Below are 16,781 nucleotides of genomic sequence, written 5' to 3' on the forward strand. Positions count from 1 at the left end.
GTCGTCCGTCCGTCTGTCCGTCCGTCCGTGCAAGCTGTAACTTGAGTAAAAATTGAGATATCATGATGAAACTTGGTACACGTATTCCTTGGCTCCATAAGAAGGTTAAGTTCGAAGATGGGCAAAATCGGCCTACTGCCACGCCCACAAAATGGCGGAAACCGAAAACATATAAACTGTCATAACTAAGCCATAAATAAAGATATTAAAGTGAAATTTGGCACAAAGGATCGCATTAGGGAGGGGCATATTTGGACGCAATTGTTTTGGAAAAGTGGGCGTGGCCCCGCCCCCTACTAAGTTTTTTGTACATTTCTCGGAAACTACTATAGCTATGTCAACCAAAATCTGCAGAGTCGTTTTCTTCAGGCATTTCTATATACAGTTCAAAAATGGAAGAAATCGGATAATAACCACGCCCACCTCCCATACAAAGGTTATGTTCAAAATCACTAAAAGTGCGTTAACCGACTAACAAAAAACGTCAGAAACACTAAATTTTACGGAAGAAGTGGCAAAGAAGCTGCTGCAGCCTTTTTTTTAAATTGAAAATGGGCGTGGCGCCGCCCACTTATGGACCAAGAACCATATCTCAGGAGCTATTAGACCGATTTCAATGAAATTCGGTATACAATGCTTTCTTAACACCCTGATGACATGTACGAAATATGGGTGAAATCGGTTCACAATCACGCCTTCTTCCAATATAACGCTATTTTGAATTCCATCTGATGCCTTCTCTGTATAATATATACATTAGGAACCAATGATGATAGCGGAATAAAACTTTACAAAAATACGGTATTTGAAAAATATGTAAATGACGTATAATTAAATCTCGATTATCACTTTACCATGCGAGAGTATAAAATGTTCGGTGGCACCCGAACTTAGCCCTTCCTTAGTTGTTTTTGTTCAGTATTGTTTGACATTTCATCATGGAAAGACTCACGCCTAAACAACGTTTACAAATCGTTCAACTTTATTATGAAAATTCACGTTTTGTCAAGACTGTGTTACATGCGATTCGCTCAACTTATGGTCAACATAATAGTATTCACAACACCATCTTGAGAGCCAGCATTCATTATTGAAGATCGAAGATCGTGGATAGTCGATTCGGCGCTGTTCGCTGTAATTCGGACAGACGTATGAACGACTTGTCGCATATTAAGTCGAGATCTTAAAGTCTATACGTACAAAATACAGCTGTCCAAGAACTGAAGCCGCTTGAACTTTCCAAGCGACTTGGGTTCGCTCTATGGGTTCTTGAAAAGTTTCAAGAAGATTCGACGTTTTCAAGTCAAATTTTTTTCAGCGATGAGGACCATTTCTAGCTCAATGGAAATGCAAACAAGCAAAACTGCAGCTTTTTGGACGAAGAGCAATCTGAAGAAATTCAATTTCATTCAGAAACAAGTAAGGAAGGGCAAAGTTCGGGTGTCACCGAACATTTTATACTCTTGCATGATAAAGTCAAAATCGAGATTTTATTATCCGTCATTTACATATTTTTCAAATACCGTATTTGTGTAAAGTTTTATTCCGCTATCATCATTGGTTCCTAATGTACATATTATACAGAGAAGGCATCAGATGGAATTCCAAATAGCGTTATATTGGAAGAAGGCGTGGTTGTGAACCGATTTCACCCATATTTCGTACATGTCATCAGACTGTTAAGAAAATATTATATACCGAATTTCATTGAAATCGGTAGAATTGTTCCTGAGATATGGTTTTTGATCCATAAGCGGGCGAGGCCACGCCCATTTTCAATTTTTAAAAAAAGCCTGGGTGCAGCTTCCTTCTGCAATTTCTTCTAAACGTCCGTCCGTCCATCCGTCCGTGCAAGCTGTAACTTGAGTAAAAATTGAGATATCATGATGAAACTTGGTACACGTATTCCTTGGCTTCATAAGGAGGTTAGGTTCGAAGATGGGCAAAATCGGCCTACTGCCACGCCCACAAAATGGCGGAAACCGAAAACCTATAAAGTGTCATAACTAAGCCATAAATAAAGATATTAAAGTGAAATTTGGCACAAAGGATCGCATTAGGGAGGGGCATATTTGTACGCAATTTTTTTGGAAAAGTGGGCGTGGCCCCGCCCTCTACTAAGTTTTTTGTACATATCTCGGAAACTACTATAGCTATGTCAACCAAACTCTACAGATTCGTTTTCTTCAGGATAATTACCACGCCCACCTCCCAGACAAAGGTTATGTTGAAAATCACTAAAAGTGCGTTAACCGACTAACAAAAAACGTCAGAAACACCAAATTTCATGGAAGAAATTGCAGAAGGAAGTTGCTCCCAGCCTTTTTTTAATTCAAAATGGGCGTGGCCCCGCCCACTTATGGACCAAAAACCATATCTCAGGAACTGCTAGACCGATTTCAATGAAATTCGGTATATAATATTTTCTTAACACCCTGATGACATGTACGAAATATGGATGAAATCGGTTCACAATCACGCCTTCTTCCAATATAACGCTATTTTGAATTCCATCTGATGCCCTTTCTGTATAATACGAGTATATACGTTAGGAACCAATGATGATAGCGGAATAAAACTTTACACAAATACGGTATTTGAAAAATATGTAAATGACGTATTATGAAATCTCGATTATCACTTTACCATGCGAGAGTATAAAATGTTCGGTGACACCCGAACTTAGCCCTTCCTTACTTGTTTTTTTTTTTCTTTAATGAAGTAAGAAACCTCGAAATGGATCACTCTATATATACATATACATATGTATATATAAACATAAGTTCAATTTGCTGTTCAAATATTATTTTATTTACTCAAAATACACGTACAAAATAGAAGAAAAGAATTTCTCAAATGATAACATTACCAATTTTCGCTACAATTAGTTACCGATTGACAGAGAACGCTCCTTAATGCGCTTAATCAATCAGTGTTTAATAATCAATACTCTATTGTGAATGAATTAACATAAGTAGTGAGATAAATTCTTGTTGCAGAAGTAGCGGCGGGCACAGTGACTGCCATAAAAATATCACAGTGAAGTGAAATTCTCTTTTCCTCTTCTCCACCTCTCTACTCGCTACGAGTGTGCTTTGGAAAAAAGTTTTCCATACAAGAACTTAATTAGAATCGCACAATTCGCATGGCAGTTATAGGTTACAGTTATTCCATCTGATTAATTTTTTTTTCGATTAAAAATTATTATATATTAGGCTTTTAATATATGGCGAAACTATTTAATTATTTTTTTTTTTGTTACCACTGACTTTTGAGTTTTCAATCCTTCAATACTTAATAAAGTAAATTAAGCCTGTTAGCTCTGAATTAGGAAATACTTTTAATTTTTAAGGGGTCAGTAGGGTAATCTTTTTCATTTTTTTTTTTTGCATTGTCTGTTCCCTTACACACTTAGAATTAATGTACTTTACCGTTGGAAGGTTTCGAAAAAGTCCCAAAAGTAATAATAGCACTCAACGTTCGGAGCGCTCGGAGTGCACACCTCAAACTTTAAACGCGCTTTTCTCCAAACGTTTTTTTCAAACTGGCGGATATGATTCCGGTCGAACTACCGATTTGCTTATTGACAATGTTATGACAAAATATTTCTGTAAAAAACATGGTCAAAAATTAAAAAAAAAAACGTTAATTACATGTTTATATATCAACATTTTTTCATGATTCTAGTAGGGACGATAACCATTCACGTACTTTTTAAGAATAAATTCGGTTTTTGTTTTTCAGATGACACAAACATGAAAAATCGTGTCCGCCAGTGAAAAAACTCATCTCATTCATCCAGCCATTTCTCCGACAGATGTCATCAAAAAGTTTCGAAGAAATTTGTTTGCACACTCCACGATATACCCCATGATAAGTGAAAAAAGTTCTATTGCAGAATAAAAATTTCTATGAAAAAAAATGTCAAAAAACAGGCCAAATTACCCTACTGACCCCTTAAATGATTAATACTACTATGCATCACATTACAAAACATTTAATCAAATATAAGTATTTACATTTTGTATTTTTTTTTTTTTTAATTTTCATTAACGGCGGCAACAAATACCACCGTTCACATATATTTCTGATAGAATTTTAAGGAGGATGGAGTCATGTGTAGAAGTTCACGCAAGTGAGGAAAGTTCTCTGATCGCCATTCACTTGGGAGTGGCCAGAAACGATTACTTTACACATGGCTCAAGCAGCTCACGACTTCCGGACTTTCACCAAGTATCCTCTGGGTAGGTTCCTAAGAACATCCGTTCGAAGTCGAGCTAAAGTGAGAAAGCGAAACATCCCCTACATAGGGTTGTGCGCTGGGTTTGGGACCCGCCACGTAAATAACAATACCAATGAAAAGTAAGCGACAGCCTCGGATGAGAGACCCCCCTTTTGATGACGACCATGGCAAACGAAATAAGGACTACGATATCAGGGCATTCACCTGGAATGTCCGGACCCTTAATTGGGAAGGTGCCGCTGCCCAGCTGGTTGATGCCCTCGCAAAAATAAAGGCTGACATCACCGCCGTCCAAGAAATGCGATGGACGGGACAAGGACAAAGACGAGTAGGTCCTTGTGACATTTACTACAGTGGCCATATAAAGGAGCGCAAGTTTGGTGTGGGATTCGTGGTGGGATAGAGACTCCGTCGCCGAGTACTATCATTCACTCCGGTGAATGAACGTCTTCAACATATCGCTGATCTGCGCCCACGCTCCGACGGATGAGAAGGACGATGTGACCAAAGATGCCTTTTATGAGTGCTTGGAACGCACTTATGAGAGATGCCCCCCCACGATGTCAAAATCGTGCTTGGCGACTTTAATGCCAGGTTGGGTAAAGAAGGTATCTTTGGCACTACGGCCGGTATACTCAGCCTCCACGACGAAACATCCCCAAACGGGTTGAGGCTGTTCGACTTCGCCGGGTCCCGAAATATGGTTATCTGTAGTACTAGATTCCAGCATAAGAAGATTCATCAAGCTACCTGGCTGTCTCCGGATCGAAAAACTACCAACCAGATCGATCATGTTGTGATAGACGGAAGACACGTCTCCAGTGTTTTAGATGTGCGTGCGCTTCGAGGTCCTAACACGCCTCAGACCACTATCTTGTTGCAGCCAAGATTCGCACCCGCCTCTGTGCAGCAAAAAACGCACGCCAACAAACACAAGGAAGGTTTGACGTTGAGAAACTGCAATCACAACAGACAGCAGAACGATTTTCTACTCGGCTTGGGCTCCTGCTCTCTAAGAGCACTCGTCAACAACTCGGTATAAGGGAACTCTGTGACGGCATTTCAAACTCCTTACGTACAGCTGCAACCGAAACCATTGGGTTTCGGAAAGTGCAAAAGAACAGCTGGTACGACGAGGAGTGCCATGTCGCAGCGGAGAGAAAACAGGCTGCCTACCTCGCAACGTTACGATCGACCACTACACGTGCGGGATGGGATAGATACTGAGAGTTGAAGAGGGAAGCGAGACACATTTGTAGGCAGAAGAAGAAAGTGGCCGAAATGCGTGAGTATGAAGAGCGTGATAAGCTGGCCGACAGGGTTAATGCTCGAAAATTCTACGAAAAAATGAGGCGGCTTACAGAAGGTTTCAAGACCGGAGCATACTCTTGTAGAACACCCAAAGGTGATCTAGTGACCGATGCCCAGAGCATACTTAAATTATGGAGGGAACACTTCTCCAGCCTGCTGAATGGCAGTGAATGCACAACACCAGGAGAAGGCGAACCCGATTCCCCAATCGATGACGATGGAGCAGAAGTTCCATGGCCCGACAATGAAGAAGTTCGAATAGCAATTACCCGCCTGAAGAACAACAAAGCGGCAGGGGCCGATAGATTGCCGGCCGAGCTATTCAAACACGGCGGCGAAGAACTAATAGGGAGCATGCATCAGCTTTGTAAAATATGGTCGGACGAGAGCATGCCCAACGATTGGAATTTAGGTGTGCTATGCCCAATCCATAAAAAAGGAGACCCCACAATCTGCGCCAACTACCGTGGGATTAGCCTGCTCAACATCGCATATAAGGTTCTATCGAGCGTATTGTGTGAAAGATTAAAGCCCACCGTCAACAAACTGATTGGACCTTATCAGTGTGGCTTCAGACCTGGAAAATCAACAACCGACCAGATATTCACCATGCGCCAAATCTTGGAAAAGACCCGTGAAAAGAGAATCGACACACACCATCTCTTCGTCGATTTCAAAGCTGCTTTCGACAGCACGAAAAGGAGCTGCCTTTGTGCCGCGATGTCTGAATTTCGTATCCCCGCAAAACTAATACGGCTGTGTAAACTGACGTTGAGTAACACGAAAAGCTCCGTCAGGATCGGGAAGGACCTCTCCGAGCCGTTCGATACCAAACGAGGTTTCAGACAAGGCGATTCCCTATCGTGCGACTTCTTCAATATATTGCTTGAAAAAATAGTTCGAGCTGCAGATCTGAATAGAGAAGGTACCATCTTCTATAAGAGTGTACAGCTGCTGGCGTATGCCGATGATATTGATATCATCGGCCTCAACACCCGCGCCGTTAGTTCTGCTTTCTCCAGGCTGGACAAGCAAGCAAAACAAATGGGTCTGGCAATGAACGAGGGCAAAACGAAATATCTCCTGTCATCAAACAAACAGTCGTTGCAATCGCGACTTAGCTCTCACGTCACTGTTGACAGTCATAACTTTGAAGTTGTGGTTAATTTCGTCTATCTTGGAATCAGCGTAAACACCACCAACAATGTCTGAAACTATTCGACGCAATACCCGCCGGGGGAAGCAGAGGAAGAAGAAGACCTCCACTCCGTTGGAGGGATCAGGTGGAGAAGGACCTGGCATCGCTTGGAATATCCAATTGGCGCCACGTAGCGAAAAGAAGAAACGACTCGGCTATAATCGCGTAAGCGGTGCCTACGCCAATTAAGAAGAAGAAGAAGTTCCAGGCATTCCAATTGCGAAACGTCAAAACCAACAATACCAGTAAACTGTCAAAGTTAGATAGGTGAGCGGCTCGCTCATTTGCAATGTCAGCCGAGTTGGGCATCTTATTATCTCTGCTACAGTGGTGCGATATTGGCGATTCCAACAAAAGAGAAAGAGAGAAAGTGAATAAACATACGACATATGAACATGGTGCAATCTAGTCTGCTTCTCATGCTGATCATAACGTACATATGTATATTTTAAAGAATATCTGTCGTTTCCTTCTAGGTGCTACAAATTACGGGTGTTGCCGTTTTTCTCTTGTTTCAATTAGTTTTAGGTAAATTTCAACCTTTCGTGAGTGAGTCAGAAAACAATTATAAAATTCTTATCGCAACAGTAAACAAATTATAAATTCCATTTATTTTACAAGCAGCTGGTTTTGCCTTTAGGTGCTATAGATATTAAGATTCAGTTATTTAAATCTTAAGTAAACCACATGTATATTAATTAACATGATTAAGTTCATTTGACGGTAAGTGGCAGTCTTAATTCCGTGCTGAAGAGTTCGCACAACAATCGCGGAAAAATGTTTCGCTGTACTTTTATTATTTTGCTGTATTGTATTATAGTTTTCCAGATCAGATTTTGCTACTTTCAGGAAAGTTCAGAATCAAGTAAACCGTGCGCTTGCATTTGCGATTCTGCTATGCAAGTCGGCGTTGTTGAAGATAATCTCGTTGACGAAAATCCTTCAACCACGGAACAGTAAAAATGATTAACTAATTAATGGCTTCTAGTCTAGAATGTAGTACGCATTGTTATTAACTTATTATTTCAGGGCACCAGTAAACAGACCGCTAAGTTGTATGGAAGCAACAGCTGCAACCTCTAAGAGTGGTGTTTATAAAATTCAGATACCGCAGCTTAAACTCTCCAGTGTGGATGTGTATTGTGATAACGACACTGATGGCGGCGGATGGTTGGTTTTTCAACGGCGTGTAACTTATGAGGAGAATTTTTATAGAGGTTGGGAGAGCTACAAAAATGGATTTGGCAACGTTAGCAAAAACTTCTGGTTCGGTTTGGAAAAATTGCACGTGCTTACTAGTAGCTGCGAACAAGAGATGTATATTAAATTAAGAAAAAGGACTAACGAAGCATTTTATGCAAAATATACACAGTTTCGTATTGCTTCCGAGTCAGAAAGCTATGCTTTAAAGGAATTGGGTAGCTATAGCGGCACTGCTGGTGAGTCCTTAATTAAAAACCATCTGGGAATGAAATTCTCAGCGATTGATCGTGATAATGATCTCCATAAAAAGCATTGTGCGGGTTATTTTAGAAGTGGTTGGTGGTTTAACGATTGCTATTTTAGGTAAAGAAATTTTACATATCAGTAATGGTGGTGCTTTATCTTTTATATTTCAGTAACCTGAATGGGCTTTACCTTGCAACCCAACAATATGGTATAAACTGGAATTCCGTTGAAAATGAGGTGCCTTTAGCATTTTCGGAAATGATGATGCGACCAAAACAAACTTGCTGGAGACAATTAATGAAACAAAATTCAAATCGAGTTGTTTAAGAAATTTTACAATTTTAACGATTTACAAATAATACAAATCGCAAAAGAATTAATATTCCAATATACTTGTATTCAAATGCTTAACTAAGCTTTTCGAGTTATACCTTTCTATTATAATTTATCTGTTAATATTCGATCGATGCAATGGGAAATAAAATTTGGTACACAATCTTTTCTCATCAAGAAGCCACTCGTTTGACGGCACCGTTGTCATGTCCTTGCATAGACAATTTTTTTATTTGAAAGGGTAACTTCATAAAATTAGGCATGGCTGGTTACCCAAGGCATCGCTACAATCGACTAAGTAATTGTTCAGATCGGACCACAAAGACCAAAAGCGAAGAAAATTCGTATGAGGAAAATATTCTAATGGTTATTCCGTATAAACTTGTCTAGGAAACTTCAACAATGTTTGGAGAAGGAGATGCTTAAAGCCCTAGAATACTTTGAGATGGGTTCGAACATCAAGCAGCTCGATAGAAACGTCCTAGCGGAGTGAGGTAGTGCAAAGACATCCCGAAAGGTTAACAGGGGCATCCTGCAGGGAGAGATGCTTTCCGCACTGCTTTAGATCTTGGTGGTAAACGATACGATCTACATAAGAGCTCGAGAAACGAGACTCATATACCGACGCGGGAAATGTGAAGAGGGGGGAGTCGCTGAAGAAGAGGCCCCCAGAGCTTTTTCATGGATAGATCGAAGCTAGCAGGGAAAGTTTTCTGTATGGGCATCACGCCAACCTTACCTTTAATCTACCGCATCACTGTAGTATTTTCTAGGCAGAGTGGGTGCAAGGTGGTGATAGACGTACCGCACAAACTGCAGCCTCTTTCGAGAAAGTGAGAATACACTCCGACATCGGAGCGGCAATACGAGTGTTGAACTGGCTAATTCGCTCAAAGTTGGTCCAGGAGTATCTGTTCTCACTAGAAATAACATGAAGCGGAATTCACAGCAACTACAAAGCGTACGATCTCGGCAGAGGGAGCATCATTGCCACGCTCACCTTAAAATTGGAGCGTTTTGGATTTCCGTTGGCATCTTGCGTTCTAGCTCTAGATCAATGGACCTCGCGGGCGCTTACCGGACTGTGATCGACGACTCTCTCCTGTGCGACTGTGAGATCTTTTTAAACAAGAGTAGTTTATTGGAGATCTTCTTAACTACTTGCTCCTACAGGACATTAACCAATAGGCAATAGACAGACAAGCTGTAAAATTCATAAGAAGGAGGATGATGTGGAATCATCCAGGCACTTTAATCTCAATTAGCCAGATCTTGTTATCTATTTTATATGTAGGTGTTTATTGTAACACAACGGACTAACCGTTCGTCTAAAAATGGTCGGAATTGGATTATAAGTTAAGCATAGTTTCATTTCATCATGAACACACCTTGGTCCATATATCAAAAATGAAGCCGACCATAATGCTCTAGATGATGGGGAACTTTATGGAGTTATGATTAACGAGTTTTTCGTGTTTGAATTGCTGATCTGGATAACCTTTGGTTCCAGAAAGATTACGTTACATGCCGTACAGCCCTCGAATAACAGCGGTTGACGGTTGACGTGTCTTAGATCTGCCTTCTGTACGTTAAATTTCAGTTGCGTGGTATGTCCGTATGGGCAAATCAGGCCTATTCGTAAATGGCGAAAGCAAATTTTAAGCGCTTTAATTAAAATATCATGCAATATGTTTTCGACTAACGCCAGTTTTAAGCCATGAAAGTTTGCCACGGTGTTTGGAACACCCAAAAGGAAAACGTCTCAGACCCTATAAATGTGTATACTAACGTTTAGTGTCACGAATGTCTGTATCACGCGCCCTTTTACCTCCGAGAAGCTGCTGATTTATCGGCACTGCCGGTATCGGACAACTATAGCACATAGCTGCCATACGAACTGATCGCTACAATTCAAGTTCTACTACAGTGCCACCAAAATTAACGTCTCTTCTCTTGCCTCGATTAGTTTTAGGTAAATTTCAATCATTCGTGAGTGAGTCAGTAAATAATTATAAAATTCTTATTGCAACAGTACACAAATTATAAATTCCTTTTATGTTACGAGCAGCTGGTTTTGCCTTTAGGTACTGTAGATATTAAGATTCAGTTATTTAAATCTTAAGTAAACCACATGTATATTAATTAACTTGATTGAGTTCATTTGACGGTAAATGGCAGTCTTTAGTCCGTGCTGAAGTGTTCGCACAACAATCGCGGAAAAATGTTTCGCTTTACTTTTATCATTTGGCTGTATTGTATTTTACATTTCCAGATCAGATTTTGCCACACTCAGGATAATTCAGAATGCGGTTGCATTTGCAATTCTGGTGTGAAAGTCGGTGTCGTTGAAGACAATGGCATTGAAGATCGAAGTAGTGAAGTTAGCAACGACACTAAAAATTCGGAAGCCGAAAAGCAGCCCACAAAAACTTCGGAAAAGGAAAATCCTTCAACTACGGAACAGTAAAAATGATTAGCTTAATGGCTTCTAGTCTAGAATGAAGTACGCATTGTTGTTAACTTTTTATTTCAGGGGCCCAGTAAAAAGACCGTTAAGTTGTATGGAAGCAACAGCTGCAATCTCTAAGAGTGGTGTTTATAAAATTCAGATACCGCAGCTTAAACTCCCCAGTGTGGATGTGTATTGTGAGGATGACACTGATGGCGGCGGATGGTTGGTTTTTCAACGGCGTGTAACTTTTGAAGAAGATTTTTTTAGAGATTGGGAGAGCTACAAAAATGGATTTGGCAACGTTAGCACAAACTTTTGGTTCGGTTTGGATAAATTGCACGTGCTTACTAGTAGCTGCGCACATGAGCTGTATATTAAATTAAAAAAAAGGACTGACCCACAATACGTATTCTATGCTAGATATGCAAAGTTTCTTATTGGTTCCGAGTCAGAAGGCTATTCTTTGAAGGAATTGAGTGGTTATAGCGGCACTGCTGGTGAGTCCTTAATTAAAGGACATCTGGGAATGAAATTTTCAACGATTGATCGTGATAATGATCTGAATGACAAAAATTGTGCATATATTTATAGAGGTGGTTGGTGGCATAGGAATTGCCTCGATAGGTAAATATTTTTACATATTAGTCATAGTGGTTATTTGTCTTTTATATTTCAGTAACCTGAATGGACTTTTCCTTGAAATCCTTCACGGTGGTATATACTGGAGGAGCCTAATAGACGAACCTTTAGCATTTTCGGAAATGATGATACGACCAAAACAAACTTGCTGGAGACAATTAATGCAGAAAATTTTTAATTGAGTTTTTTATAATAATATAGTACTTTAAGTACTTGAATTACTAACGAGCATATTTTTATCGTATTAACCCGTATACAAATTACAATGCAATAAATATTCCAATATACTTGTATTCAAACTTCCCTTTTTATACATAAAATAGCGGATAAATCTGAAAAAAATTAATAATACGTCTGTAAGGATCTTCAAAGTTCCTTTTGACTTTGTACCATACACTCGTACATCTGACTTAATGAAGTTCGGAGAGCATATTGCTCTGGTAATAATATGTCGTAGTGCCAAAAATTGTGAAAATTGAAATTAGTAGCCATAAACCTTAAGTGAAAGTTTCAAACTTCCGGCTGGCTTTATAGCTTGTATATCTTTCAATGCGTAAGGTATCTGTATACAAAACTATAGTTAATGCCGAAGATGTGTGTTGTCAGCTGACCTTAAACCGTATTTGTTGCTTATTTGCTGTAATACCGAATATGAATGCAATTGGTTTTAAACTCCTGGTCCAAACCTCACATCCCTAGGCAACAATAAGTAATGAGTCCCGATCCAGTGGTTGACGGTTTCCACAACAAATCAATACATAAAATATATTTTGGTCATATCTTTATATATAAAAGTACGTGTCACGTTGTTTGTCCGCGATGGACTCCTGAACTATTGAACCAATTTTAGTAGAATTTAGCACTTTATGTCCGGTTTGAACAAACTTAGAAGATAGGATAGTAAAAACAATCCATAAATAAAAAAATGAATGAAAGCTCTACTAAATGGACGCTCTGTTAAGCGGTCATTTCTATTAAGCAATGACATTGGCCGGTCCCACAATTTGTTAATGTTTATTAAGTACAATATATTAAGCGGACAACCCTATTAACTAGACAAAAAGGCTGGTAACCAGACATTGAGAAAGCAGCCTTAAATTCGTTATTTTCGTCCAATGAAATTTATTTGTACGAACATATTCAATATTAAACCTCAAGTACAATCCTTTGGAATCTTATGCCGACAAAAACGTTTTCGCCTTTATTCGTAAATAAAATTTTCATTGTATTGAATAGTTTATTATAGGAATAATAGTATAAAATGTATACCACAGTAACGCGTGGACGGATTCATTAGTCGGTATATATGTAAATGATTCGTTGATTTAGCCTTGTCCCTGTATATAAGAGCTGGTATTTGAGATATCACTCTGAATTTTTGCACACCTTCTTTTCTCACTAAGAAGTTGCTCATAGGTTGGAACCGTCGATATCCGATCGCTATAGCATATAGCTGCCATAGAAACTGATCGCTCAAACGGAAGTGCTTGCATGAAAACTTTTTTTATTTGAAAAGATATCTTCACAAAATTTATCGTGGATTACTGTCAAATGCTACAATATTTGAAGAAAAATTTCAAATCGGATGACTACAGATTGTAACTGCCATACAAAGTCAGCGATCAAACTCAAGTGCTCGTAATGAAAACTTTTTTATTTGAAAAGATATCTTCACAAAATTTAACACAGTTTGTTATACAAGGCAACGCTCTCGCTTCCCAGTAAAAAAAAAAATTAGATCGGACAACCATAGCATATAGCTGCCATACAAACTGAACGATTTTAATCAAGTTCTTGTGAGGAAACCTCTTTTATTTATAAAAAAAAATCTTCACTAAATGTTGCACAGTTATTTTATACCCTTTTTATGTTGCAAAAAAATGCACCTATGAAGGGTATTATAGCCTGGGTGCAGCCGAAGTTTACTTTTTTTCTTCTTTTGAGTGCAGTTTTATCACATTAAATGCATTGCACTTGGCACTTGCCGCACACTCTTTGTGTTTTTATCTTTTCTGTTGCAGGCGTTACTTCTACGCGCACTTTGCTTTGTGTTCTTAACTGTATTTTTTATCATTAAATGCATACGCACTGCATACGCCGCCATTCCATCTCCATTCAATATAACACACATTGTGCTTCTATCGACTTCCGGTGTGTTTTGTTGTGGTTTTTTTTATTATTATTTTTTCTTTTATTTTAAATTAATGCCTCTTTATGGGCAATCATTTTTGGTAAATTATTCACAGTTTTTCTGGTAATTTATCAATGCAACAGGCTTTCGGCATATATCTAAGTACGCATACATGCGTCTGTGTGTGTAGGCTGTTTGCTAGTGGAGTTATTTTGAACAATGTGGCCAATACATGGCACTACAAAAATAAAAAATGGTAGGCTAACTTGTAGCGCATATACAAATGTACATATGATCACCTAAAATATAAAACAACATATTATGAAAAAAATCGAAATTGAGTTTTTCATTGATTACGATTCTCTTCATCACATTATAATATGATCTATGCTATATAGAAAAAAAAATCAGCTTTCGCTGTCAAATATAACCAATATATAACCAATACATAACCAATATATAACCAATGCATAATCAATATAAAACCAATACATAACCAATATGTAACTAATATATAGCCATTTTATAACCAAAACTCAAATTTTTTTCAAATTATTGGCTTTTACGTTTTTCCATTTTACAGATAATGTTATGAAAAGTGATGTTACGTTATTTTACCTTTTAGGTGACGATATGCACTTATAAACAACTGTTTCTTACTAAAAATTTTTATGAATGAATTTTCGGTCAGCACTATTAAGCAAATACAGCAATTGTTTAAGTCCAAAGGGCGGTGGCTTTATTAAATATTAAATATGTTAACATTCATTGCTTGTTAAACAAGATAATGCTTCCTGACTAAGCTTTTAGTAGCCACATACATATGTATGTAATAGTAAGGCCTAAAATTTTATTGTACTTTTCATTTGCATATTAAATTGATTTTTATTGTTGTTATCATCAGGAAATGTATTCTGTTTGAAATCGACCGCCACTTGCTTTTAAGGCTTTACATTAAAAACTTATACAAATACGCACACACGCACACACATACATTTTAATTGATAAAGCTTCAAGAATTAAAAATATCTACTTCACAGAAATGAAATCAATAAAACTCTTAAATCGTAAGGCAAATACGATTTTTTTGTTTGTATGCTTTTCTTATACTCAAGCAGAATTGTGCGGCATAAATTGATTAAGACAACACGAGACTTTTGGGTAGCTGAACTTCAGTTATTTATGAACAGCTGAGAGGAGTGTGAATGTAGCGGTCATTAAACTAAGTACATACATATGTATTTATGTATATATACAACAATGCTTGAAACGAGAGAATTTAAAAGTATAGACTTCTTATTGTAATCATATACATAACTACTTGGAGAAAAGCAAGAATCAAGCTGCTTAATAACTGAACAAATTTTTTATGAATTTTTGTATGAAAGCACAATATTTCAAAAAGATTATGCCAAAATTATAGGTCGATTGGAGCAAAATTGACGAATGCTTACGACACGGAAACAGATCATCAGTCGGCTAAATATCTCGGCAAAGGTGAGCCGAAGCTGAAAAAATCAGTTCAAAGCAGGTCAAAGATCAAGTACAATCCGTCAACAAGGAATACCATTTGAGTGTTATGTGTCGTTTGCGCGAAGCTTTTCGTCAAAAGAGACCGGAATTATGAATCGACAACTCTTGGTTGTTTGCACCACGATAATGCAACAAAGTTTTTCTGTTGAAGTTCCAGTAATATGCACTTTGTTCGTCTACTCTTTATGATCCTGCCCGTTCACAACTGAATTCGTCAGTGCACGGCCAAAACCCGTACTATCAGAAGACAGAAAACAGGTCACATAGCATATGAAATGTTATACTTATGTATAAGGAATGCGGGATCGAAATCTAGGCCTGCTTATGCTTTGAGATACAAAACCATAATAAAACTCCCCAAAGACAAATTTCGGATAGTTGTGGCATTTTATACTGGACATTACAGTTTCAATCTCGATATAGACTCTTGTACAAACTGCCAGATTTCTAATATGGAGCCGTAAACTCATGCGTAACTGATTCTAAACTGCTTGATATTCTGTAGGCTCAAGACCGAAAGGCCTTGGATCTATATAACTGAATAGAGATCACATCGCCTCAATAGCGCAAAAGAGGATCCTGGAATTCATGTAAGTTCTGAGAGTCCATGTGAAAGGGAGAGGGCACAATGGACCTTAGATTGCAGTATAAACTTCAATTTATTTCTAATCGAATCTTCGGTGGCAATATATGGCATGATCGCTTATTATGGAATCAAGTGATATTCTGAAAGTTTTTTTCCAGTCTTGCGAATATTATAGTTGATCTACTACCCAAAAGTTGATATTATCAATATATAGCTATGTTTCTTATACATATTTAAACCTCTATACATCTTTTTCCTTTCGTTGGAGGAGTTTTTTAAACGACGGATGCCAAACGCAACGCACAACCCTTTGGAGGAATAGTTCGCCTTCTCATTGTTCGTCTTCAAACGGATGTTCTTTGTCTACCCAAAGGATCTTTGATCTAAGATCGGAAGTCGTGTGAGCTGTTTAAGCCATATGTAACAGAATCGTTTCTGGTCACTCTCAAGTAAATAACGCTCACAGAACTTTACATATATATATATGTATATATATATATGTGTCACCCCCTCTCTATTTCTTCAACCTTGTTAGCTAACCCTCTTCCTGTATTTTTTTTTCAAGGCTCGCCATATTGCTTTCAACTCTTCCTCTTTCGAACTCTTACCAAAGGCTTCACGCTAATGCGTGCATAAAAGCCATTTGTGGATTCATTGTGCACATACATACTTACATACCAATAACAACTTACTAGCTTTACTATAGTTGAACGCTAAATTTCAATGTGCAAGGCAACTAGGACAGCATGATTACACAATCAAGAGCAAACAGGCTACCAGCCAAATACAACTAATAAATTCAGTTTGTGAATAAGGTTCGTTGCCAAAGCGAAGCTTTTCATTGCAATATCCTAGTCTAAGCATTATAGATTTAGTAATATTTGTACATGTCACTCATACATATGA

General features: G+C 38.3%; 3 protein-coding genes across 4 annotated transcripts in view; 2 read left to right on the forward strand and 1 right to left on the reverse strand.

Annotated features, from left to right (window-relative positions):
* Positions 1-16,781, reverse strand: part of LOC120767673 — a 160,190-nt gene that overhangs the window by 126,880 nt on the left and 16,529 nt on the right. The gene's annotated exons all lie outside the window — the stretch shown is intronic.
* LOC120767676 (ficolin-1-like) lies at positions 7,506-8,438 on the forward strand. The gene is made up of 3 exons (XM_040093850.1): positions 7,506-7,708; positions 7,782-8,191; positions 8,372-8,438. Exons 1-3 carry the CDS (start codon positions 7,530-7,532, stop codon positions 8,377-8,379), a joined length of 597 nt encoding a protein of 198 aa, XP_039949784.1. The 5' UTR covers positions 7,506-7,529; the 3' UTR covers positions 8,380-8,438.
* LOC120767675 (fibrinogen C domain-containing protein 1-like) lies at positions 10,732-11,871 on the forward strand. Its single transcript, XM_040093849.1, has 3 exons — positions 10,732-10,997; positions 11,068-11,610; positions 11,663-11,871. Exons 1-3 carry the CDS (start codon positions 10,756-10,758, stop codon positions 11,805-11,807), a joined length of 930 nt encoding a protein of 309 aa, XP_039949783.1. The 5' UTR covers positions 10,732-10,755; the 3' UTR covers positions 11,808-11,871.

The sequence above is a fragment of the Bactrocera tryoni genome, chromosome 2, assembly GCF_016617805.1.
Source record: "Bactrocera tryoni isolate S06 chromosome 2, CSIRO_BtryS06_freeze2, whole genome shotgun sequence".
NCBI lineage: Eukaryota > Metazoa > Arthropoda > Insecta > Diptera > Tephritidae > Bactrocera > Bactrocera tryoni.